The sequence below is a fragment of the Ixodes scapularis genome, unplaced genomic scaffold, assembly GCF_016920785.2.
Source record: "Ixodes scapularis isolate PalLabHiFi unplaced genomic scaffold, ASM1692078v2 PGA_scaffold10__122_contigs__length_95168666, whole genome shotgun sequence".
Lineage (NCBI taxonomy): Eukaryota > Metazoa > Arthropoda > Arachnida > Ixodida > Ixodidae > Ixodes > Ixodes scapularis.
Genome location: NW_024609836.1, coordinates 22,303,011 through 22,327,132, shown reverse-complemented (window position 1 = coordinate 22,327,132; position 24,122 = coordinate 22,303,011). Strand labels below are relative to the sequence as shown.

At 43.2% G+C, this 24,122-nt stretch overlaps 2 protein-coding genes across 2 annotated transcripts; both read right to left on the bottom strand.

Annotated features, from left to right (window-relative positions):
• Window positions 1–4,935: 4,935 nt before the first annotated feature.
• On the bottom strand, window positions 4,936–13,829 carry LOC8052133 (sulfotransferase 1C2). The gene is made up of 2 exons (XM_002435735.5): window positions 13,419–13,829; window positions 4,936–5,622 (listed from the first exon to the last, which is right to left on the bottom strand). Exons 1-2 carry the CDS (start codon window positions 13,827–13,829, stop codon window positions 4,936–4,938), a joined length of 1,098 nt encoding a protein of 365 aa, XP_002435780.3.
• Window positions 13,830–16,023: 2,194 nt separating this feature from the next.
• LOC8052134 (BTB/POZ domain-containing protein 2) lies at window positions 16,024–23,014 on the bottom strand. Its single transcript, XM_002435736.5, has 3 exons — window positions 22,963–23,014; window positions 22,139–22,544; window positions 16,024–17,113 (listed from the first exon to the last, which is right to left on the bottom strand). Exons 1-3 carry the CDS (start codon window positions 23,012–23,014, stop codon window positions 16,024–16,026), a joined length of 1,548 nt encoding a protein of 515 aa, XP_002435781.5.
• Window positions 23,015–24,122: the final 1,108 nt, after the last annotated feature.

Here is a 24,122-nt window from a genome sequence, read left to right as displayed (position 1 = left end):
AACTGTAATAGTAACTGAGTAAACTACACACTACTGTAAGAAAAGTTGCGAGTTACTTTTGAAGTTTTTGAAGTTACTTTTTTATATTGTTGTGGTCAAAATATGCAGCATTTTTGATCCGCGAAAAACCCTACGAGACTAAAATAAATGCAGCCATTTTATGCCTTGCGTTTTCACCAAAATAGTTGATTCGCTCGCAAAAGCAATTGACTTTCAATGTTCCTATTAGAGAGTTCTCCGCCTTTCCTACCAAAGATGCCCCCAGTCAAGCTGAAGATACGTTCCACCGACGCGCTGGATGGAACGATAGCGTTGAATTTTAGAAAGAGGCTGTGCAGGGTCGGGTCGGCATCTTCGGTGTCCATGACGAAACATGTGAGGTTTGCTTCGGCCTAGAGGGTCTTTTATAACAAACTCTCCTTTCTTCTTCAGAAACTTGAGATTGTGATGAATTGCCTCTCTTTATTCCCTCGACGTTCTGAAAGTACGCTGAGCGAGTGCACCTGACAGTCAAGGGTTTGAGTCTCCCGCCACGACGATGAGATCATCCAAATGACTGTGCGCCTCGTTGCAGTGCTAGGAATACGCTACTGAATTTTTTTTTTTTTTTTTTTGGGGGGGGGGGGGGGGCGGTTAACAGAAGCTGAAACGAAGCATACTTCGCCGCTGATGCCGGGTCCAACAAACGGATCTCCCAAGGATGACTCGCAATCCTCGCCGGCGACTACGGTATCCTGACGCGCCTGACACGCCTGAGAAGTAAATCGTTTACAACAAAGAGGAGGTCTCGCTGGCATGGAAAGTCGGAAGGACACATTGCGTGAACAAGCATCGTCGCTCGTACAGTTGCAGCTGGAAGCTGGAACGTGCACCCATGAACGGATTATCCGTGTCTCCGTTTGTGCGCGGTGAGTCAGTCTTTGCAAGGTAGTATACACTGACGACGAGGCGACCATGGGAAAAGGCGCCCAGCTGCGAGGCCATTTCGGTGGCGCCTCCCGAGGAACCCACAAACCGCTTGAGTCAGAACTCACTAAAGACAGAAAACATGAAAACAACAACCCTCGGAGTGTCCCGTCTTTCACGAGTGCAGCTGGCGGTGCCTGAGTGCATGACCGGATTAGGTCTTACCTGACCAAGGCTTGTTAAGGATCTCTGCCTGCCTTGGTGCGCGCCGTTGTTATGTCTTGGCTGCTCGTCGCCACCTTGGCCCAAGGATCCCTGTGACGCAGTTTCTACGGCTGCCGAGTATAAGTGCGTGGGAACGGAATGTGAGGGGGCCCCTTGTTCGGGAATGCCCACTTCATCTGTCGGCGTCTTATTCATTTCTGTGCTCAAGCTTTTGGGATGATCAAAATTAGCACTATATTTAAATCGAAAGTAGCTAGTAATTTGTTTAGAAGTTACCTGCAAAACATAAGTTAAATTAAACTACTAATTACCCAAATAAAGTTGTAATTGAAAGTTACCAAGTTACTCGGTTAAACTACAGTATTTTGAGTACTGTATTTGAACCACGTCCAAGTCTGCTGCAGAGCAACCTGCAGCTGAAAAGGTGTCTTCCACATTCCTCTCAGCTGCTGCGCCATAGCCAGGATTGCGGACAGCTGCTGAATGACGTGACGTCAGAAGGCGGAATTAAAGGGGAATACTTACGAAAATGAAGAAATCATATTTGTCTAAGATGGCGTTCCAGGCGCCGTGCTGGTAGGCGGCTGTTTCCTGGAAGTGTGTTTAAAATGCCGTACTTGTGCACGTGGACGCCCTTACCTCTTCGGAACCACAAGCAAAGCGAAGAATCTACAGACATTTTATCACACTAGTAATGTCACCAACAAACATAAATATACATTAAAAAAAGCAAACTGTTTACTGATGTTGAAAGGTCTCGAAAAGCGCGAATATGTAGTCACGTATTTAAATTTATTCACGTGCAAGTCAGAGCTATGTACAGCGTGTCTTGAACAATACGTGCAAAACGAATGAAAGCCAAAGTACAAATATTAAAGCAGGTAATTGACGAAACAAGCATTTCTGAAAATAGGTTTTGTGTACGTCTACTCCGAGTGCGTATGGCGGAATGAGTTCAATAATACAAAAAATGAATAAAATGAAGTGGCGTGTTGGTTAACCTCTCACATTTACAGATGTTAGCTTTTACTTCACATGTAGCAACACCGCTTGAATGAAATAAAGCGAACAAAAATCGACATCATCGCCACGTAAGGCGTGATCAAGCTCTTAATTAGAATGAGGGTGGATCCTTTAATGTTCTTTAGTTTCTCTATTAAATAAGTCCTATCGTTTTCTGCCTTCATTGATATGAAGTAAGGTGACACACTTTGTAATTGTTCGCAAAAGCTTTTTTGTTATATCAAAGCACTTACATAATTTTGTTTTTTGGTAGTGGATTTTAGTAACATGTTAAGCTGAGAGTATTTGTTTAGCATATAAGTGACAATTATATCGGCAGATTTGTAAAGGTTAATGTCAAACATGAGCTACTGACTCCCTTTCTCCTTTATCACTGGCGGGACAAAGACAAATTGCTGTCGTCCATGACTTGCTACGGGAGAAAATATTCGTCTGTTTCTTCTCATTCAAAATTTGTTCAGAATAGAAGCACCTTTTTGTTTTTAACAAATCCAGTGACCGCATAAAGAAGTTTGTATGCACACCCCATTAAGTGGGGCATTTTTCACGTAGTTTTCAACATAATTTCGGATGCCAGATGCAGAATTTAGGGAGAAACGGATTTTAAGAGGAATGTAACAGTAGTATACATTCGTGTCTTCTTTCTTATTTTTCATTTAGTTTTTTCTTCTTTGCTTGACGTGGTCTCCAGAATATTTTCCCCTCGCTCTATTTATTTGCTTTTAGAAACAATATTCAGCATGGGCCTAAGTAATTATTTATAAAAAATAGACAGCGCAGAAAATTGAAAAGAAATAAAACCGTAATCTAATAGCCATTTTCCGGTGTTTCACGCTGCTAAATACTTTACGTGCTACATATTTGAATACTCAGTACTTACAGTAACTACAATATACATTTTGACTGCGTGAACTTTATCACTCCCCTGTATCCTACTAGCTGGTAAATGAATCAGCGGAATTAAGATATTTGCGCAATTAACAAATTCCGCAATTAAAATAATTATACGCTGTCTTTAAAGGTACGTCGGAGGTATCGGGAACCCGAAGTCTAAAGATACGTCGGACGTACCCGGGACTCGGAGTCTGTGGACGTAGCCGCAATTCGCATTCGGGGTGTTCGGGGCACCATGCAGTATGCCGTATGCTTCGCCTACTCCGAACTCAACGGATTCAACCGGCTCAACTGTCGAGTTTCGAGATCAGTGTTCGAATGAGAGTACGAAACTGTCGAGGTATGAAACGTCGTATGCCGTTTCCGGCCGTTTCCTTCACTGGCGGTCGAAGTTTCGTTTCGTGAGTTTCGAGAGCAATGTTCGAGAGAGAGTACGAAACTGACCAATCATGAATTTTCGTGTGCCGTTTCCGGCAGTTCCTTCACTGGCGGTCGAAGTTTTGTTTCGTGAGTTTCGAGATCAATGTTCGAGAGAGAGTACAAAACTGACGAGGTATGAAACGTCGTATGCCGTTTCCGGCAGTTTCCTTCACTGGCGGTCAAAGTTTCGTTTCATGAGTTTCGAGATTAATGTTGGAGAGAGTACGAAACTGACGAATCATGAATCGTCGTCTGCCGTTTCCGGCAGTTTCCTCCAGTGGCGGTCGAAGTTTCGTTTCGTACAGACGTGCAAAGCATGAAGTGTGTCAAAAATGATGGGCGGGTCACGGCTCCTGCCTACTGATTTTTGCGCTTGCATGATAACGTTCCTTTACATGCACCTGCTGACGTAAGAAACCGACAAGGAGCGAACGCTGTCGAGCAGCTTTCGGTTTTTCTCTCCGTTAACGAACCTGAAAATGCAAAACCGGCCCTGTACTTATGCTACAGACTGGAAACAAGTCAGCTGAGCTTCCAGTGCATTCTGCAAGCCATGTATATCAGAGTGGACTAGCCTATTGCAGGTCTGCTACACGTAGAATTTTAATTGTCACACGTGCAAATCACATGCAGCCTCTTTGTGATCATAACACTTTTCGTTGTGGGCGATGACGATGATGGTTTGCGGCTACTCGAACTGGATTGGAATGGATTGATTTGTAACAAGCTTGAACTGATCGAACCTTCTTTTATCCTAATCGTAAATGCAAAAACAAGAAAGCGCGACTCGCGAGCGGGGAGCGGGTGTGTCCGACGGACCGGTGACCATTCACCGGCTACGTCCGGCGTATCTTTAGACTCTGGAATCTGGATACGTCCGACTTATCTTTAGATTCCGGATTCCGGGTATGTCCGATGAGTCTTTAGACTCTGGGATCGGGATACGTCCGACGTATCTTTAGACACAGCAATAATTATATGAGGTACGTCCCGGACTAGGGCCTGTACCCGGGAATAGTGTAAGGTATCCCTGCAATAAAGTGTGATCATTTATTAAAATAAATCTTTCAGCTTCCCGACCACCGGCAATTTGTACTTATTGGCGCAAAACGAATGTTATCACCGAATTAAAAAAATCTTAAACCAATAGAGGCGCTCCTGCACTTCCTCAAGAAAAACGCGAGGGCCGGTGCTGGCCAACCGTAACGAGAGAGAGAGAGCGTTGTGAATGAAGATGGGGGGGGGGGGGGGGGGGGGGAGGGGAGGGCCAATAGTGTATGCGCACTGGGCGCTTTTGTCACTGTCTCTCGGGAGTTGGGGGTCTAGGTTGGGGCGATGTCTTAAGAATCGCACGTGGGACAAGTAGAGGTGTCGGCAGTTATTACTTGCTAAGTTTACGCACATTTTCAGTAAGGTTTCTTTTTCAATTTCTATCCTTTTTGTCGGTACAGGAAACCTGAGGTCACTTTAGCTAGCATGCGTATTGTCTATATCTACGTGGGTCTTCCAAACGTCCCACATCTCCGTTCCCCGTATATGCTTTTCGTACACTTCCCTGAGCTTGCGTTCCTGTTCCGCCTTGAGGTAAGACCTCCACCCGCCGACGACACCCTTGCGAAAGAAATTTCTGAAGGGTGCGAACACTTCCTCGTCTCCTTTCTCCTCTTTGACTGAGTCCTCATCGTCGTGTGAAATCATGACGCTGGTCTTTAGGTTTTTGAAAGACGTCTTGCGGACCACGGCCGCCAAGAGCGCCTCATCTGCTCGTAGTTTTTCGCCAATAGACTTATCAATAAAATCGGCGATTTTGAGGTAGCCTTCCTTCGGGTTATCAATTAGCTTCTCGTAATAGTAGAACAGAACATTCGGGTCTCTGCGATGCGCGTACCAGGACAACACCAGCTCGAAGTAGTCGCCGAACGGGACGTGTCCATCCATGAAGTCCTCGAAGAAGTCGTCGAACGTGGCGTCTTCGGCCATTTCGAGGTTGGCGCGGTCGTCCAGGCAGTGGTGGTAGAAGGACACCACGCAGTCGAACGGGTTTCGTACGATGGCCAGGTACTTGGCCTCTGGGTGGTAGGGAGACTTGGAAAAAACCAGGTGGTGTTTGATGACCCGCGGCTCGGGAAGTTTCTCCACCGCTTTTCTGCCAGCCTGAGAGAGGGAAAGTGTGCTTTTCTGAAAATAGGAGTCTTTTTTTGTTTGCTTAGAAAGAATTAGATTCTGTCAGTGCGGCAGTTGCTTTCGCTTCAATGATCGTTCGTGTGTGTCAGATGGGTAGTGTCTGCGATGGTGTAACTGGCCATACCATAACTGGTACACAGTATCTCCACCAGTCTTAATTTTGATGTGTCGATCAAACACGTCCGCCATGCTTTGGTCGAGTAAATCGTCAGCGTCTACTTTTTTGCAAAGCACTTGGGAGGGACAAAATCTCTGCAGTCTACGGAGCGAGCTCGTGGAGTGGCGACCCTGAAAATATATTTAGGCCCCCCAAATGTTGTATGCAATCCGGAATTGAGCATCTTGAAACGTCACGCTCGGTGAAACTAGGAATCCTGGAACGTGGTCCCGATTGGTGTTTTGCGTCCCATCCTGCCCACACACCAAAAGTGGTCCCAAACTGTCGACAAATGACGTCAGAGCATGCAGAGCGTCATGTTGCCGCATGACATGATTCTGACGGCTGGTCGTATAAATGCTGGCGAAGAACTGGAGCGAACGCAAGCGTTGCCGTGTCGTCGTGTCGTCCCAACTCCTGGCTGCCGAAACTTCCATGGACTTTCGAACTGGGCAGCGACTTGCAGCAGAACAGGTGTCTGCCACATACGAGTACACAACCGCTGCTGGGACACCGCCATAATCGCGACCGGCGAGAGCGCAACACTCCACGACTTCAAAAGGCGGAATTGAAGGGAACACTTTTCCGTACATGTTAAACACACCAGTCGGACAAGCGTGTTCCACACTCCAGACACCATAGTGCCACAGCGCAACATTTTTATCTATCAACGGTTCACTCCATGCCAAACGATCCAGGCCTAAATTAAACCGTCACGTATTTGGTCTAAACATTGCGTTTTCGGTGATCTAAAATTTTCTTGTCTAAAATATTTTTGCTTCAAACATTTTTTTTTTGTGACGACACCTTTAATTTTGCGAGAAATAGGCATTCAGGGGTAAATAACAATTTTTTTCTAGAAAAGGCTTGAAAAAAAAACACCGTTTTTTGTAGGTCAATGTACTCTTCTCAATTATCCAATAGGATTTGTCGCGCGTTTCCCAGTGCTTATAAAATGTCACGAAAAGCTGATATTCACTTTGATTTTCATAACCACGCTAACGTAATAAGACTTAAAACATGTGTTTTCGTAGTAGAACAATATAGTAAAGATCGTTTCATACAACATCTTTTACTGTGTTATCTAAAATAAATTAGCAGCATTGAGCATAGGCACGTAAAAAAAAAAGAAACTCATAAACGTGGTCGGTCTAAAATTATATACTCAACAGTTGTAAATAATATAGAATCCACACAACAAACCAACAAAGTTCTAACAAAAATATTAGTTTTTTTATAATCGATAAAATATATTAAAATATGTTTTGTCTGTTGCCTGTGCTGAAAATATTGCAAAATATTTGTTCTCAAAACAAAGAAAAGGTGTTTTGTTTAAATATATACAATTTACTGTATATGTCGTTATTAACAAAGAAAACAAACGAACAAAGTTAATATATAACAATATATAAAAGCAAAATAAAACAATAGTTCATAAACCTTATTACAAAATGTTGTTTTCAAAGCGAAAACTAAAAGGTGTTCCCTCCAGAAATGCATAATTTACGGCCATATGTAGCTTAGACAAAAACAACAAACTAGCAAAGTATAAAATATTTTTGGAAAGCGAGAGAAATAATTTTTGAAGTGAAACCCAATGCAACCCCATTTCGCCTAGTTTCTTGTTGGACCGGGGAAAGGGCCTTTGAGTACGAAGGAGCACGACTCAAGATGGCCTTCAGAAACAAAATTATGTGTACTTATATCGCTCAGAAAACAAAATTTCAGCATTATTTTTTTCTTCTGCTGTGCAACTTCAAATTAATCAACTTTCTCATATTCACACTGTTTTATTTTTATATAAGTGTAGAAGGATAAAATGAAAGACACTAATAGTGCCCACTCCACCTTAGTGTTGGCTTTTTCATTTTGCTTTAAAGGTACAAATTCCTACCGAAAGTTGCCTTAACCAGAATCCTTTTTTGATATACATATGGTTTATAATAAATATTATATTTATAAGTATGTTTATAGAAACATAAACATTTTAGTGTTTTATTCTTTTTTGTGTTAACTATCTGCTAACGCATGAAATAATGCTTGTCTGTCTCAGGGAGGGGACGCAAGAAGGTGATAGACTATACATATATATATATATATTTCAATTTACTTATAAACTACACTGTATAAACTTTCCTCGTTTGTTTTTTTAATTCTAAATTATGTTCAACTGTTAGGTATGGATTTTTAGAACAAATACTTCTTTTTCAACTGATAACTGTGCAATCTGTTCAATGCAGGTATAGCCATTAAAAATATTGTTTTGTTTAAAGCAATTTGTATATTTAAAAACTTTGTTTCTTTGTTTTCTCAGTCAATAACTACACATAACCGTGAACTACGAATTTTCCACCTAACACCTCTTGTTTTTGTTTTGTTCTGCTTTCTTTGAAAACGGAGTATTTCGCAATAATTTTCGCACTGGCAGTGAATCAAAATATTTTATTTTTTTTTTACAATCTAACACCTCTTGTTTTTGTTGTGTTTTCCTTTCTTTGAAAACGGAGTATTTCACAATATTTTTGGCACTGCCAGTGAACCAAATTCATTTTTTTTGTGCTTTTAATAAAATAATTTTTTCCAACTTTGGTTGTTTCGTATGTCTGCTTTATACTATTCATAGCCGCTGAGTATATATTTTTAGACGGACCACATTTATGAGTATTATTTTTTAAGTGAGTATTTTGCTATATCTTTAATATTGTACGAGTGCTTTAGGAAACACAGTAGCACTATAATTATCAAAATATATTTTAAAGCATACTTCGTTTCTCTTACAACTAACACACATAAGTTTTAAGTTTTATTATGGTTGTGCGTGTTTCTTTTTGTAAGTAAGAAGCAAATATCAAAGTTTTTTGTGACATGTTCAACGGGTCTGCACCCTTAAAACACCGGAAATGCGTGACAAAACCTGTTGGATAATTTAGAAGAATGTATGGACCTGCAAAATACAGTGTTCAATTCGAAATTTTATTTAAAACCTTTCCAAAAATTTTGCTTTTCGTATATTGCGCTTTGGGGCTTGTTTTGCCAAAAAATAAAAATCTCGCCAAAAAAGTAAAAAAAATATTATAGCAGAAATTGTTTTGAAAAGAACCTTTACAATCCCAATGATGCATACACTTTTTTATCGAACGAATGCGCGAGGGTCGAATTTAGGCCCGGGTCCTTTGGCGTGGAATTACCCTCCAACGTATCCTCTGACATCTCATTCACCGAGCTCCGTCCATAGATCGGAGTTATTGGCTATACCCGGGTGAGTTGCGAAAAAGTCAACGCTCCACACGTCTTAGAGTGGAATAATTGCGTTTTGCTCCAAGTCCGACCGCACCCTACACTACAATCGGATGGAGAGAAAAATCGAGCAGCGCCTAAAGTGCACCCTCACGGCGCTCCTTGTTTTTCTGGGTTTAAATTCCACCGGTGAAATCAATCGCGCACAGTCAAAGAAACAAGAGACTTGGTGTTTGTCCGTCCCTTTTTGACCCCGTCTCGGGGTTTTTTTCGAATTGTTTAACCACCACCAGCTCGTTTGCGCCCTTACCTTTTGTTCACTGAGCCCTATATCGGGGCGCAATCACTGTGTGATTGGCAACTATATATAGTTAAGGTAGAAAGACAATGACGGATGCACTTTTGGTGATGTTTGATTGGTTCTGTCGGTTAACAGCATGGGCCGCGGTCTGCCCTTAAATACGACGAAGTTTATGGAAGTTTATATGCCAGTTGTTTCCAAATGTTTAGAGAGTCGTATCCACAAGGAAACTCGAGGCGTTTCCCGCATTCGCTCCTTTTCCGGCCAACAGGAAGGCCGCGTTTTGCGGCTCCCGAGTTAGAATGTGTAAAAGAAACGTTCCGTGCCCATGAAAAGTGGACCTGCTGTCCATTCTTTTCTTTTCTGTTTATGCTATTTTGAGGCGGCAAGAGCCTCGATCGAAGAACAAACAATAGAGCCCCCCCCCCCCCCCCCCCCCAAACATCCATTATAAAACTACGTTCGAGCATCCAATTGCAGCCTGCCCCTGAAGGTCTGGCAGTAAATATTCTGACTCCTAGGAGTTTCATTACTGAAGTCTAAGAACCACAGCTGTATGAATAAGAAGGCGGAAAAGACCGTGAAATCAAAAGAAAAGAAAGCGCAGAATTTCAACAAACTTTTTGAGACTGAGGAATACATAGCAAGAAACATACCATACGAATGGTGCGTGTTTGTTCCGTTATGTGCGATCCTATGTTTCACATTTCCTGAAGGTATGAATGAACACCAACTGGCTTGTTCTTGAAAAGTACGAAGAATATATGCGGCTACACAAAATTAAAAGAATAAAACACGAAGGACAAGCACAGGACAACCACAAGTGGTTGTCCTGCGCTTGTCCTCCGTGTTTTATTCTTTCATTTCTATGTATTGATCTTGAACCCGCTCGCCTTGACCAATATATGCGGGCTCGTGTAAACATTCTCACGTGAACCAATAGTGTAGCCGGGGGAGTGGGGGGGGGGGGGGGGGGTAGGGATTTCACTATGGGCGAATGAGTGCGATGGACGAAATACATAAGTAAATATCGGGTTCGCGGTGGTCTATTTGAACAAATCTTATTCTTTGTTGACTTTTATTTCTGTCTCAATATGAGAGGACGGAGTACATTTTCGTGTATGTTCCTATGTATACTTGCTGTATATTCGGGTCTATTCTTGTGAACATTTGTGTACTAGCACAACACCCTGAAATAATTATCTCTGGGGGCTGCAGGTAAGTGGAATCAAATAAGTAAATAAAAAAAATAAAACCGACCTTTTCCGGGACAGTGGAAGCACAAACTCTCACGAAAAGTTTAAACGGCAGCGTCTCTAGTCACCCCAAAAACTAAACTAGTCTCTACATAGCGTGCAAGGAATATATCTAAAAATGACTTTTTATGTATTTTAGAAGTTATGCCACACCACGTGTCTGGAACATTTGTGCGAGCATCAATTTCAAACATATCATTTGATATACTCTCTGTCTCGAAATAAGGTAACTTTTGATCGTATTCATTTCGCGCATTTTGTTGCGCGCACTGCCAACAATAGTTGAACACTGTTGAGTTATAGAATTGGAAAGTTTCGGTATACTCTCCACTCCAGCCTACAGAGTCAGCACTGCTAAAACAAAAAGAAATAAAATTTTACTATTAGGCCAACGTGGACTCAACTTTCTTGTGTCCAACAATGTTTCCGTGCTATATATCGTTTTACTAATGTCTGGACGCACGCTAATGCCTCAAATATCTAGTTGGAATATTTTTGGAAGTAGCCTTGTTAGATAAAAGAAACCAATTAGTCGGAGTTAGAATTCAAAGTAACATGTCGAGCCGTTCTACTTGACCAAACCAAGAGTTGACAACACAAAGTCGGCCTTTCGCATAAACGACTAAGTTGTCGGGCCTTTATCTGGGCAGATGTACAGTCGCCAGCACTGATGAAGAGCTGGAATGGCGGTGTGTGCGAGTTCGTTCATGTTTAAACAATATATGAGCAGCGCGCAAAACAACAGACACAGGAGAGAAGTAGACAGGACGAACTTTAACTGATAGACTCTTCCCTTCACTCTGAGCGACATCAAATTACCCAAAGCTCGAGAAGCGCTTCCGCAGGCCGCCGTCTTGTCCACGCGCTTCGAATGGTTGTTTTGTATTGATGCAGACTGTGCTTCTAGGAACCTCAAAACCTCCACTGGAATAAGATTGCAAATGTTGCGTCAACATAATGTTAGCGATCAACTCTCGTGTCAGTTTCAATGTTTTGTTTTTTGTTCGTGAGAAACAACCACGGAGCTTGGACAGCAGGATACTAAATTATCAGAAACGTGCATAATAGTTAATAATTTCTGCCAATACCATGAAATGTTAAAGACCATCCCGATGAGAAACATCTTTTGGGATAAAGTTGTTGGCAGAAGCGTTAATGTGTGTTTGGGTGGGGGGGGGGGGTTGATTGATTGATTAATAAGGGTTTTATGGCGCAGAAGCATCTTAGGCTATGATGCGCCAGATACAGACTATTGCAGAGAAGGTTTCAGAGGGGAAAGAGCTTTAGTAGCTGTGATGGATTAAAGCTATGTATATGACTTGTAAATAGTGATGGAGATGAAGTTGAATATAAATTCAACTTCATCTCTTCAACTTCATAAATTCAACTTGTGTTAAAAACACAACTGTGTGGTACAAGTGGGTCGTTGCCAAGTAGAATACTAAGGTGTAAAGGCGAATGCTCGTTATATAACTGAGACGTTCCGACGTTTTTGGTCATACTCTGAGCATTCAAGTAAAATGTGTAAAACTGTTAGAGGACTAAAACAGTTCTCACACTCTGGGGCCTCTTCCCTGCGCAGGAGGTGGCCATGAGTGAGATGTGTATGACTTATCCTCACTCGACACAAGACAACGTCATAGAAACGTTCACGGTGTCGGGCACTCTCCCACTCACTGATCGATGGTTTTACAGAATGGAGCTTGTTATTAACTTCTTCATCCCATTCTTGCTGCCACTTCCTTCTAATAGAATGCTTTAAAAGTGTGCTATAATCTTTGTATGGAATGTCATGCAGGTCCACTTCTTGCTCACCAGCAGAACTTGAAGCAAGGTCTGCTTCTTCATTTCCGGGTATACCAACATGGCTAGGAACCCAACATAAAATTATTTTAATATTCCTTCTTGAAGCATCAATAATTTTATTCTGTAACTTCATGATTATTGGGTTTTTCGAAGTCTTTAATGATGAGAGTGAACGCAGAGAACTCAGTGAACCAGTGTACACGACTGACTGCTTGCTCTTTGTTTTTACAATGTGATCAACTGCAAGATGGAGACCGCATAACTATGCTGTTAAAATAGTAGCTGTACACGCAATCCGTTTTGCACAGCGAACAGAGGGGCCGACCATAGCACATCCAACAAACGATTCTGTCTTAGTACCATCCGTGTAGTATGAGTTGTGTCCAAAATATCTACTTTGAAGCTCAAAACATTCCTGTTTTATGTAGTCTGGTGGAGTTTCTTTCTTTTTAATTTTCGTTAGTGAGAGGTCACAGGAAATGAGGCAGTGGTCCCACGGAGCTATTGCTTGTGGAACAGGAGTGACGGGCATTGTACTATCTCATTTCTTCAACAGTTTCTCGAGAAGGGTGCAAGGGAACCGAACGAATTCTAAGAGAATGCATAAACACTAAAGCAAACCTTCGCTTCTCCAGGGACCATTCATTTGACTCTGCATAAAGGCTGGGGATAGGCGACGTGCGAAATGCACCTCTAGACAGCCGCAGTCCCTGGTGAGTGGGGGGGGGGGGGGGGGGGGGGGGCAAGTCATTTTTTTTGTTCGATTCGGAACATGACTATTTTTGTCTAATATGGGACTGCTATTAACATTCTCCGCAAACAGAGGCATTCCAAACAGCGATCTGTTTTTTAGCATCGCAAGAGAGCGCACCAGAGCATTGCTTGCTATAAACTGTCCTCTCCAATTTCTACGAGGTTAAACATCATTGGTGAAAAAGAACCCATCCCCCAAATGTTGTGTTTGCGTCCAGGACAACACAAACATACCACAAATATACTTTGTACTTACGAATTCCAAGAATGGCATCAGGTCGTAATTGATGCGCTTAAGCGACGGCAGCGGTTCCTCATTATTGTCGAGGTTGAGGAGCGCCCATACGATGTATTGCGTCCAGGTGGTACCCGCCTTTGGATAGGTGGCTATGAAGATGTCCCTTGGGAGTGGTTTGTAGCGAAGTGCGTCGGTCAGGTTGTCGACGTTGAACGCGTTTGAGGGCAGCAGAACGCCGTCCATAACTTCCAACTTAAGAAGCCTCTTCGCGTTGTGAAAGGCTGGTCTCGCGTCTCTGTGGCATCTGGTACTGCCATCGCCGGCGCTCCTGACCACTTTCCTCGGCTTAAGAAAACAATATTGTTTCACCTCTGGCTCAACATGAGGATCTTTTTCACCTTCGCTGGTCACCGTTCGAACGTCGCCCATTTCTGTTTTTTTAAACTTGCTCAAGAACCCCCTACTTAAGCTGTAATATACCGTACGTTTTGTCACAGCCGAGCTCCCTCTACCTCTCACACGATATATTACGGTGTTGAATAGAAGTCACTGGCTTATATACGCAGCTCCTTGAGCCTGGGTTAGGTTGGATTCCATTATGTGTCTTTCGTATTTTTATGCCTTTGTTTTTTCTATGCAAAACTTGATGCTTGACTCGCTTGCTATGCAAAATAATCCCTAGAAGAAGGCCTTATCGCTTAAACCTAGCCGTCCACTTAAAATGGTCGAGCGTCAGTGAGCGTAGCGGTAGATATGGACTGATCCATGAGAAGATAACTCTGCCCGTGGTAAGCTGACCGTGACTACTCTCGCGCGAACGCTTTCACGAGAAAGACGAAATAATTTTCGCTGCACATCTGGATGCATGGTCTACCTGCCTCCATTCTCTCGGGTTTCTCGTGTGCACGGAGGTATGACTTACGTTTTGATAACGATGCGTCCCTCTCATTGATCTTCTGTTTTCCGTGAGACACTATTTCACTTTCTCAGCATAGATGACCTATTAAAAAATGCATAGCAAGGAACTCATTTTGGGTACTTTTCAAGAGATAAAGATGACAATGACTCATAACAATATTTTTATTGCTCGAAGAAATAGGCCCACATTGCCACGCTTTAATGGACATGTAAAGAAACAAAGGGTGAGAATATGCGTAGAAGAAACCTATTGGCTATGACCGGACAGAGGGAAAAACCTACAAATATATAAGGAATAATTCCTATCTATTTCAAGCCATGCCGGTTTCCCTTCCTAGAGACACATTACCAGGGTCGTGACGAGAACTTCCGGTAGGTTTTTTTTTATGAGTATTTTTTTCACAATTTTACTCAAATATTTCTTCTTCATTTTCGCCGCCTTCTTAACAGGGCATTCGTTTTAATTATGTGATTTATTAATTACGTCCTATCACACTGTTAAACGGGAACTTGTGAAAATGTGCCTTTTAAGGTGTCTTAAGAAAATCTACATCTCTACAGCACTGAGATTGACCATAAAAACAAAATACTCTATAGAAAACCCTTCGAAGTGTGGTCTAAAGGCAGGTATTGGTCACATCGCTGCGCTCGGCAACACCGAAGTACAAGTCTTGCAGGTGGCAGTATGGTTTCAAGTCTGGTTTGTAAAATTTTATGTGGTTCACTTGAACCGTTCTTCTCTCCGAGGGAGTGGTCCCCCGAATTGAAATGACGCTGTGCTGTCAGGGGTCTAGTTGACTGAGCGTGACGTTATAAGGAGGCAAGGTTAACGCTTAAAATGTCATAGAATACTGGAGACACAAACGGGCTTCATATTAACGACAAGACGGTTTGGATGTTGTAGTGCCGCACCTCCGTAGCGCGTTCGTCGACCGACTGTACGTTAGTTTCCCTCTCAATCTTCGGAATATGCACTATCCTATACGCTAAGGCATTAATAGGCAGCAACTCATCAATGTAGTGCTTTCTTAAGTCATCTTACGTTTTGCCTTCAGGCTATTTCACAAGCAATTGGCAACTTGCATCCCATCACTTGCAGACTCACCGCTATCAAAACTTCTAGAGCAGACGCTTCGCCATCAGCATCAGCGGAATGCCTAAAGCTATACTTTTATTGCTTACGTCCATCGAAATTGTAATGCTAGATGCACTGGTGACTCATGCCATGTAGTCCCACTGGTGCACTGAATGCCTCCGGAATGGGCAATGCAAATTATAAATAGCTTTCTAGAGCAGGTGATTTTCTAACTTAAGATAATATAAAAATAACATAGTTTCCATTTTAGTGACCAAGTACGGCACAAAAAAGCGAGTCAGACGTTGGTGTGACGAAGAAGTCGACTCCATAGCGTGGTACTATTTTGATATTATTAGTTTCGACTTTACTTGACTTCATAACCAGTCGTGATCACGACATCCACTTTCGTCCTTCATTTTGCGTATACTGTAGGAGGCGCCTCCCTCACAAGAAACGCCATTTTGCCCTTCAATGCCTCACAAGAAACGGCATTTTTGACGCCAGAACGTATTGCCCAACCAGTATATTCGGATGGACAGCTTGGTCGAAATCGTTCTCGTACTTTGCGATGTTCGCATTTAAAATGTATTCCGCAACTCCTGACAGCCGTTTTTTTTTTTTTTTTGGCTAGTAGTAGAATAGAAGATCCGAAAGTTCAAGGATCTCGAGGACGTTGGACATATGCGGCCTCTGGAAGGCAGCAAACTGGAAAGTGACACCTTCTACCGTGTCCTCTTTCTTACGGTTCTTGAGCGAAGGCACAATCACGTCGTCGCTCATGAGCGCGCTCAGTTGGAGCTCTAGCTCGTACTCCAGACCCTTCCTCACAAAGATGGGTTTCTTAAACTTGATACGAACGTCTTTGTCCTTGGCGAGCGTGAACGAAATATCCAGTTCGTCTCGCTCCTTACGGTCTTCCTGCACTCGATAGCTGCAGCGCAACTGACCTTCGAACTTGGGTTGGCGCACGCTGTACGAGCCCAGATCTTGTCGGACGGGAAACCCGATGCCTACCAGGAAGACGTCCCGAGTTGGAACCGTAAACTTGAGTCCGAAAAGCCGCAGAGGCCTGGATGGCGCGTGGAAGGACACCGCCTGGTAGCGACGTGCCACAAAATACTCCGGCGGGGATGTCCTCTTGGCGCCTTCCATGCTGACCCCCTTGGGAAGAGGCACAATGCCCGGAATGGCCATGTTCATGAAGACCGAGAAGCATTCTTCCTTTGAAAGGAGTCCACTCTTCGCCGGTCCCTTGCAGAACTCTTCGGGGCTCATGGCGAGGAAGCGGACGAGTGGCAGGACGGACTCGATGACGCCACGCACGTTGTCCATGTCCTTCTCGAGGTTCCTCCGCGAACATTCTTCTTGTCCCCACTGAACCACGGCCGAGTAGAGGGCGTACTCGGAGTAAAGGTTTAGGTACTTTCTCCGCACGATGGTCTCCAGCGTGTGCAGGGCCACGTTGGGGAAGTTTGGCGAAGTGAGGACGTGGTAAGTCTGCCGGTCCACGATGTTGAGGCACTGGTGGACGAGCGGGAAGGCCTCCATGACTTGGGCGAACTCGAACACCTGACAGACCGTCTGCGGGGTGACGTGCTTCTCGATGAAGGCGAAGCAGTCTCGTAGAAGATGTGGCAGGATGTATTTTTTTGCGGCGTACGCGGTCAGCATGGCGTCGTCCACAGTCTGAAGTTTGAGGTTGTCCGTGTATGCGTACCTGTGTGTCGTTAGAAAGCAGTGCGTTAGCTGGTCCTCACTAAGTAATGATAAGTCACGTTTAAAGCACTGTTACACTCGCCCCTGGTTGCATGTCACCGCCACGACGTACACTTGTTTGGTTGCGTCATGTAACATTAATTGACTGCTCAGTGGGTCGTCTGCGCACCCATTTTGTCGTGGGCTGCCTTACAGGAGCTACTGGTGTCGTTCGTGTTACCGAAGTTCTCCTACTTACACTGATGTTTCATCCGGGGACATTAAAAGGCTCGGGCAGTGCTTTTTATTTCTTTCAGCTAGTTTAACTTGAATATAAACTTGTGCCTCCAAATATTTACGTTATGCAAGGCTGCAAAAGAACAAAGTGATACCCAATGAGAACTCTGGTTTGAAGCGCAAATATTAGCTTCGGAATATATAACATTTATAAATATCATTCAATTGTCTTTAGGACCACACACTTTTAATCTATTAATGCAAATAATTTTAAAACAAAAAAAAGACAAAACTGTAATATTCAGGTGTTTGCCTGTCATTAGACAGCCCTTTGTTAATGCGGCGCATGTGATTGAGTAAGAAAAATATTTTTAACCTCTATACGAACGTGTTGTGTGGAAAAACACCGCCTATATTCTACCTCCTCGTGACACAAATTATCTCAATGTGAACTGCAGATTCGGTTGCAAGATGAACAGCTGAGCTTCTACGGTTGTCATCCCTTTGTACCACTGTTCCAGGCCTAAAACAAGAACTTTCCAAGAAAAAAACAAAAAACAAAACATGTTTGCACTTTTTAACTGAATGCACAAAATAAGGCGAAACTGTTTCTTTTTTAATTACAATATATGAAATAGTCCCGCGCATTATGTATGCATGCCGTGGGTAGTTAATGCAAAACTTGAGGCAAACGCGCTAAAGAGATTGCGGCTCTGTCACCAATCTTCATTCATCTCATACTCGTTCACGCACAAAAATTGACCCTTGTGTGATCCAAGTTTTGCACAAACGAAATTCCTCGGTGGACACAGGTCTCGATTTGGTTGTAGAAATTAGTGAATAATTCCGCATAAAAGCACTTTCGTCAAACCTCTCTAGCCCTTTTTTGCCCCCTGGAAAAAGTGTTGCAAATTCTGCGAGCGGAGGGGGGAGGGGGGGGGGGGGGTCCTTTTCAAGGGGAAATAACTAGACAAAATTTGTCCCCCCAAAACCAAGATTTCTCGACTGCCTTCGTCTCTTTCGACATGAGCTTTCCTACTCATTTTAATGCGCTGCCACACTGATGCAACACGACGGCAACAGGAGCACAACATGTTGTCCAACAGTCAAACAGCTTGGTGCTGACCCCACGTGTTGTCCGACAATTCTGTCACATTGCAACAACTGCATCACAACATGGACGAGAACGAAAATTTTGTCTCGGTATGACAGCTTTCGACACAATAAACAGCTGCAACTTGTGTTAAATGACGCGTGTTGCCCAAATTGGTGGTTGAGCGAATTTTGAGCATTCAACACAACACAGATAGCTTCGATGCAAGGGCTGCTTCTCAATCAATAACGTCTTAATCAAATAAAGGCTTCAGGAACGTTATTTAAAGAAACACTAACACAACAGAATTTGTTTTTTGCCAGGCGATTTATTATGATGTCAGAAGACTACCCAATCAATAGTTTGCTACAGCGTCACGTATAGTTATATTAAAGTTAAAAAAAGAAAAAACGCAACTGTACGAAACCGAAACCGAAACTGACTGGGGAGGAAGAAGAGATATAGAGGAGGAGAGGGGTGGTCGCAATCGCGTGGCTTTGATACTTTTTCTTTCCCCCAAATAACACAATTGCAGCTTTTTAGAAGCCACAAAAAATAGGAATCATAAAATTTTTTTTATTTTTTAATATTGGGTGTGTGCTTTCGATGACATACGACTTTGATTATAATTTGGTGGTTATGTCTCAACCATAGAAAACGGCACGTGGGCGCGGAGAAGAGAGCGAGCCCGACTCAAACCGACCAGTTCTCGATCGGCTGTTTTCGGTCGAACCAAAAACCAATTTCGAGCCGCTAATTGTTTTCTGGGTAGTTGGGCTCTCATATGTAATGTACAAATAAAAACCTTGGCGGGCATAAAGACCCTGTCGGTGTCCTTTTAACAATAATTAAGGCTAATGGCAGCTAAAATGATTTGATGAATTTTTGTGGCTTGTAATTACGGAAAGCGATTGTCGAAATGGTCACAGCTATGGTCGTGAACGTTCAGAGTGGTGCTGAAATTAGAACTACCGGGAGACAAGCTCCCATTACTACTAGCGAAATAAAGTGGCATGCCTTCCCACCCGCTGATGAAGTATGATAAAGCTAACCCAGGAAAGCAAAGATTAAGGAATCAAAGTATTAAAACGACCATTCTGACCATGATTGTTGATGGTTGGAACTTGAAAACAGCCGCTACCAGACACCTGAATTGTTTCGAAAATCCTCAGGACATTCTGGGGAATGAAGCGACCACAGAGTAGACGGTGTACAAATAGACAGCGTTGAAAAATATTTATTTCACCGATTGTTATGAAGGCCAATCGTGACGGCGTCGTAGTTTTTAAGCACTGTCAGTTTAGCTCAACACCACGCTACAAAAGACACGTTGGTGTACTGCCGGTGCTAACTCAATTTTACTGTAGAAATAGGAATGCCATGAAAGAAAGAACCGTACCGAAACTCTTCATACGGGGCTGTAAATCCCGAACATATATCCGCAATTTTACTTGCATCTTTTAGGGCTATCTGCCTTGTCAGCTAATGAAGAACATTCTGATAAAATAAAGGATGTAGAATACTCCCCGTGTCAAGTTTTTTGAACCCAGTCACTGGTTGATGTCCCTCGATTTTCGGCGCTTCGAAAGCAATAGCAGTTCGTAGAGTCACAATTCCAGCGACGCCCCGCCGCACACGAAGGACGGTAAACAGTCAAGATGGCGGAGTGTTCCCGGTGTTCACGAAGAACCCTATTTTACTTACGACCACGTCACCCACGAGTGCCACTCCGCGCACTTTGGTCGCGCCTTGCATTGCACTACTCCCGAAAGATGGCGGTGCATCTTAACTGCTCCTACAAAGAGCGCTTCGACACTAGTGTGCGGTAGACTGTGTGCCGAGTATGCGAGGTTGAGAGCGAAATACCGGAGCACATCATACTCCATTCTGAAAAAATCTGACCATTTTCCTTTTCTCCCACCGAAAGGACGAACCAACTGCACGGAGGTTTCCCGCATATGCACCTTTGCAAACATTATGGAGGTGACTCTGTAGCAAAGTATTCATCTGTAGTCTGCTAACACCATATTAAATCGCCCGGCAAAAATTAAAACATTTTTTTTGGAAAAAGAGGGGGGGGGGGGGGTGGCGTTGTCAGTGTCTCTTTAAGGAATTGCATATCTTAATGTTCATGTAGGGGATCTGAATTCTGGTCGGTGTTGGCACTTCGAGGTCTTGATGCCAAGTAGTTTGGCGCGTTGGGGCTGGGTAGTGGACTACGTAACGGCTCGGACGTCGTCGTTTGAAGTAGCGGAGGCCTGTAGATGAGACCTGTATTTGTGGACCACGAACTCAAGCCCTGCCGACCACGATCCGCTGGGGGTCGGGTTTTTCGTTCACCGGGTCTTGATCGCACTGCCTGTTCAGTCGACTTTCGACATTCTTCTCGTTTTTCTCGCCCATAGGACACCCGAGCCGAATTTCCTCCGTGCACAAAACATAGTCGTTCAGACACATCAACATTTTTTTCCTGGTCGTCACCCTCTTTTTTTCCCGCTGAAGTCCAAAATCATTAGGCGGTTACCACAGAATCAGTCGGTGCGCTCTCACCCTACTACGACTGTTATAGATCGAATCGAGACTGACAAGGCAACTCTTAAAGTAGACTAATATTTTGCAGCCCATCATTTAAACCCACTCGCCCGAAAGACATCATATCTACGATATATTCACCGGTGTTGTTCTTTTATAAGAAAACAGATAGAAAACCTTCAGAGCTATAACACCGATTGTGTCAGCCCATTTACTCGAGCATACTTTGAAAATGAGATCAATCTACAAGTGCGCTCCACAATGTTTTCATTCGATAGTGATAGTAACATTTTTAGAGGCCGTCTACACCTGGCTTCTATGTGAACTAGGATTGCGTCACAGGCACGCTTGAAAGGCACCTCAAGTTTTGGCCTTGTAAAACAGCTATAGTGGTTCTAAACTGAATGTCTAAAATGTGCATGCTATCATGTTACTCTACATCTAACACTTACCTATAAAAGTAGGAGAAGTGAGCGTTTGAAATCGCTTTCATTAACACACCGAGATAAATGTAAAAATAAAAAAAAAATATCATTATCATGTTCTCTACCTGCGGACCCAGTGGCGGAGACGTGTTAAAGGCCGGCTTACGGAACCATTTTCCGCAGGGTAGGAAAGTGCTCCCCAACGACCTTCGCTCCCTCCACTCTCGCACTCCTTCCTCCTCCTCCCCTAAAAGGGCGGGTCCGGAAGCTAGTCTCCGTGGAAAGAAAAAGGGGTTTCCTCCTTTCTGGGTGGCAAGGAGGAAACCTCTTCTCCCGTGGAAAATGGTTTTGTAGGTCGGCCTTTAACTGAAAAAATGACAAGTATGCCTCCATTGCCCGTTTTCGCAGCGATCAACGTACCTACCTTGTATGAAGCGATTTTCTTTGTTTTCATAGTGATATTTTACTTGTTGTGTTAATATTATCTTGATTTATGATTCAGCAGCTGGTTTGACTCAGAATTATAAATGCTGTATAATCCGTACGAATTAATTGTGTGTAATTATGTATAATTCGTGTATCTATAAGTTTGCGTTAAGTTTTTCTGTTTTTGTACTGCGACTATATATATAATGTGCGTGTTTATATGTTTTAAGCTTTTGTTTGTATGCTGCCCGGTGTGCAGCAATACGGTCTTCAGGCCCTCTTTGTGGTACCACACCGCAGGCTCAAGTGTAAAGAACAGGGAACGCGCACGGACCTGAGCAAGTTTTCGAAGCCGATGGGGGCTATATCCGCGATCCGGATGACCTTGGACTTGTCCGCCATGTCCCCGTAGAACATGGCCTCGAAGACCGGGCTTGTCATGGCGAGCAGCACGCGGTGGCCCACGTACTTTTTGGAGGCCGACGGCGGGCCCACGATGAAGGTGACGTCTGTGAAGGCCTTGTTCTGCAGCAGCGACGACGTGCGCTGCAGCACTTTCTCGCCATCGGCATCCGTGCCTGCGCCCGGATCGGCGCGGCTGCGGCCGCCGCCGCCGCCGGCCTGGGGGTTGCTGCTTGCGTGCGCCAGCTCGCTGCACCCTGGGCCGTTCAGACGAAGCCAGATTCGGGCATTAGTTGCTAGCGCGCAAAGCGCGCAAGCCACTCGATCATAAATTGATACTGGACGTCGAAAGTTTTTTTAAAAGAATGAGTTGGACAGTAACTGACTGTCATCATTTTATTTTCTTACTTGTTTTATTTATTCATACTGCTAGTCCGCGTTCAGGGCGGTTGTAGGAATGGTATATAAATAACAATATAGAAAGAAATACACGTTCAAAATGGCAAATAATATAAATTGCAGTAAGAAAACATTCCCAAATGCATGCATACAAACAAAAAAGTTACAAGCGAAAGTATTTTAGAATTGACTCAATGAGGACGTGTTTTGTTAGATAATTTAGAAATGGTACTAAAGAATTGAAGTTTAGTATTTTCGTGGGTAGGTTATTCCAGTTCAAGGTTAGAGGAAAAACTGAATACTGCAATACATTATTACGTGGCAATGTTTCTACAATATAATGCTCATGTAGGATACCTGTATTGGAACGCTGAAATGCTATGAATTTCTTCCGATTGATGTTGATCATGTCGTGAACTATCCCAGACATTGATTGCAGTCTGTTAAGAGCACTTCTGGTATTAAGGTTTGGTAGGTGTTTCTATCAGCTTAGTCGGTAACCGAAGCTAACTTATTATATTACCCGAAAACAAATCTAACCGCGTTTCTTTTTTCCCTTTCTAGCATAGGGATGTTCGTTTTGGAGTACGAATTCCAAATTGTACTTGCGTATGTCAGGTTAGAGAGCACAAACGTTTTCTATGCTAGTAATCGAAATGTCTGTCGTAATTTGCGTCTTAGGACCCATAGTTTTCTAGAAGCGTTATCTATAGAAGGAGGAATATGTTTGTCCCATTTTTAAATTATGGCTTATACGTAGGCCTAGATAAGTGTATTCGTAAATCCGGCCAGCGTTTGTTTACTGATTTGGTATGTGAAAAGTGAAGGCTGTTTCTCATGGGTGATAGACATAGAGCTTTTTTTTTCTCTTTGTTGAGTACCCCTTGCCAATGATTGGATAACTTTGATACCTGCTGGAGGCTATTATTGAAGCTGAGATAATAATCTGGACTTTTGGTTTCATGATATGAAATTCAATCGTCAAAATAAAATCCTAAGTTAACATGATTTTTATTGGCTATATCATTAATAAATACTAAGTAAAGCAGCGGCCCCAAAAGAAATCCCTGTGGTTCTGCGGATTCTACATTTGCAATATGAGATGCATTCGAGTTAAACATCAGGTTGTGCCCCCTTCCGTTTAGAAAGTCTCCGATGCAGTTTACAATCTGATTGTTCTTATGCATCGCGCGTAGCTTTAACAAGAGCTTTGGGTGAGAAAACTCATAAAATTCTCTGAAAAAGTCAGGGTAGATGACATCAACCTGACCTCGACGATTAATGAGCAAAGAAAAGTGTGCATCCTTTTGACTAACTGGGTTACTCTTGAGAACCCAGTTCTAGATCAGTGTAGTACATTTGACAGTAGTTCATATTCCGCGACGTATTGAACGATGTGTTTAGCAATGACGTGTTTAAGGAATTTAAAACTAATACACGTTAAAAAATGCGGTGATAGTTAACGGCTTGATTGGGGTTCCGTGATCTATGTATAGGTGTGATAATTGCAAGCTTCC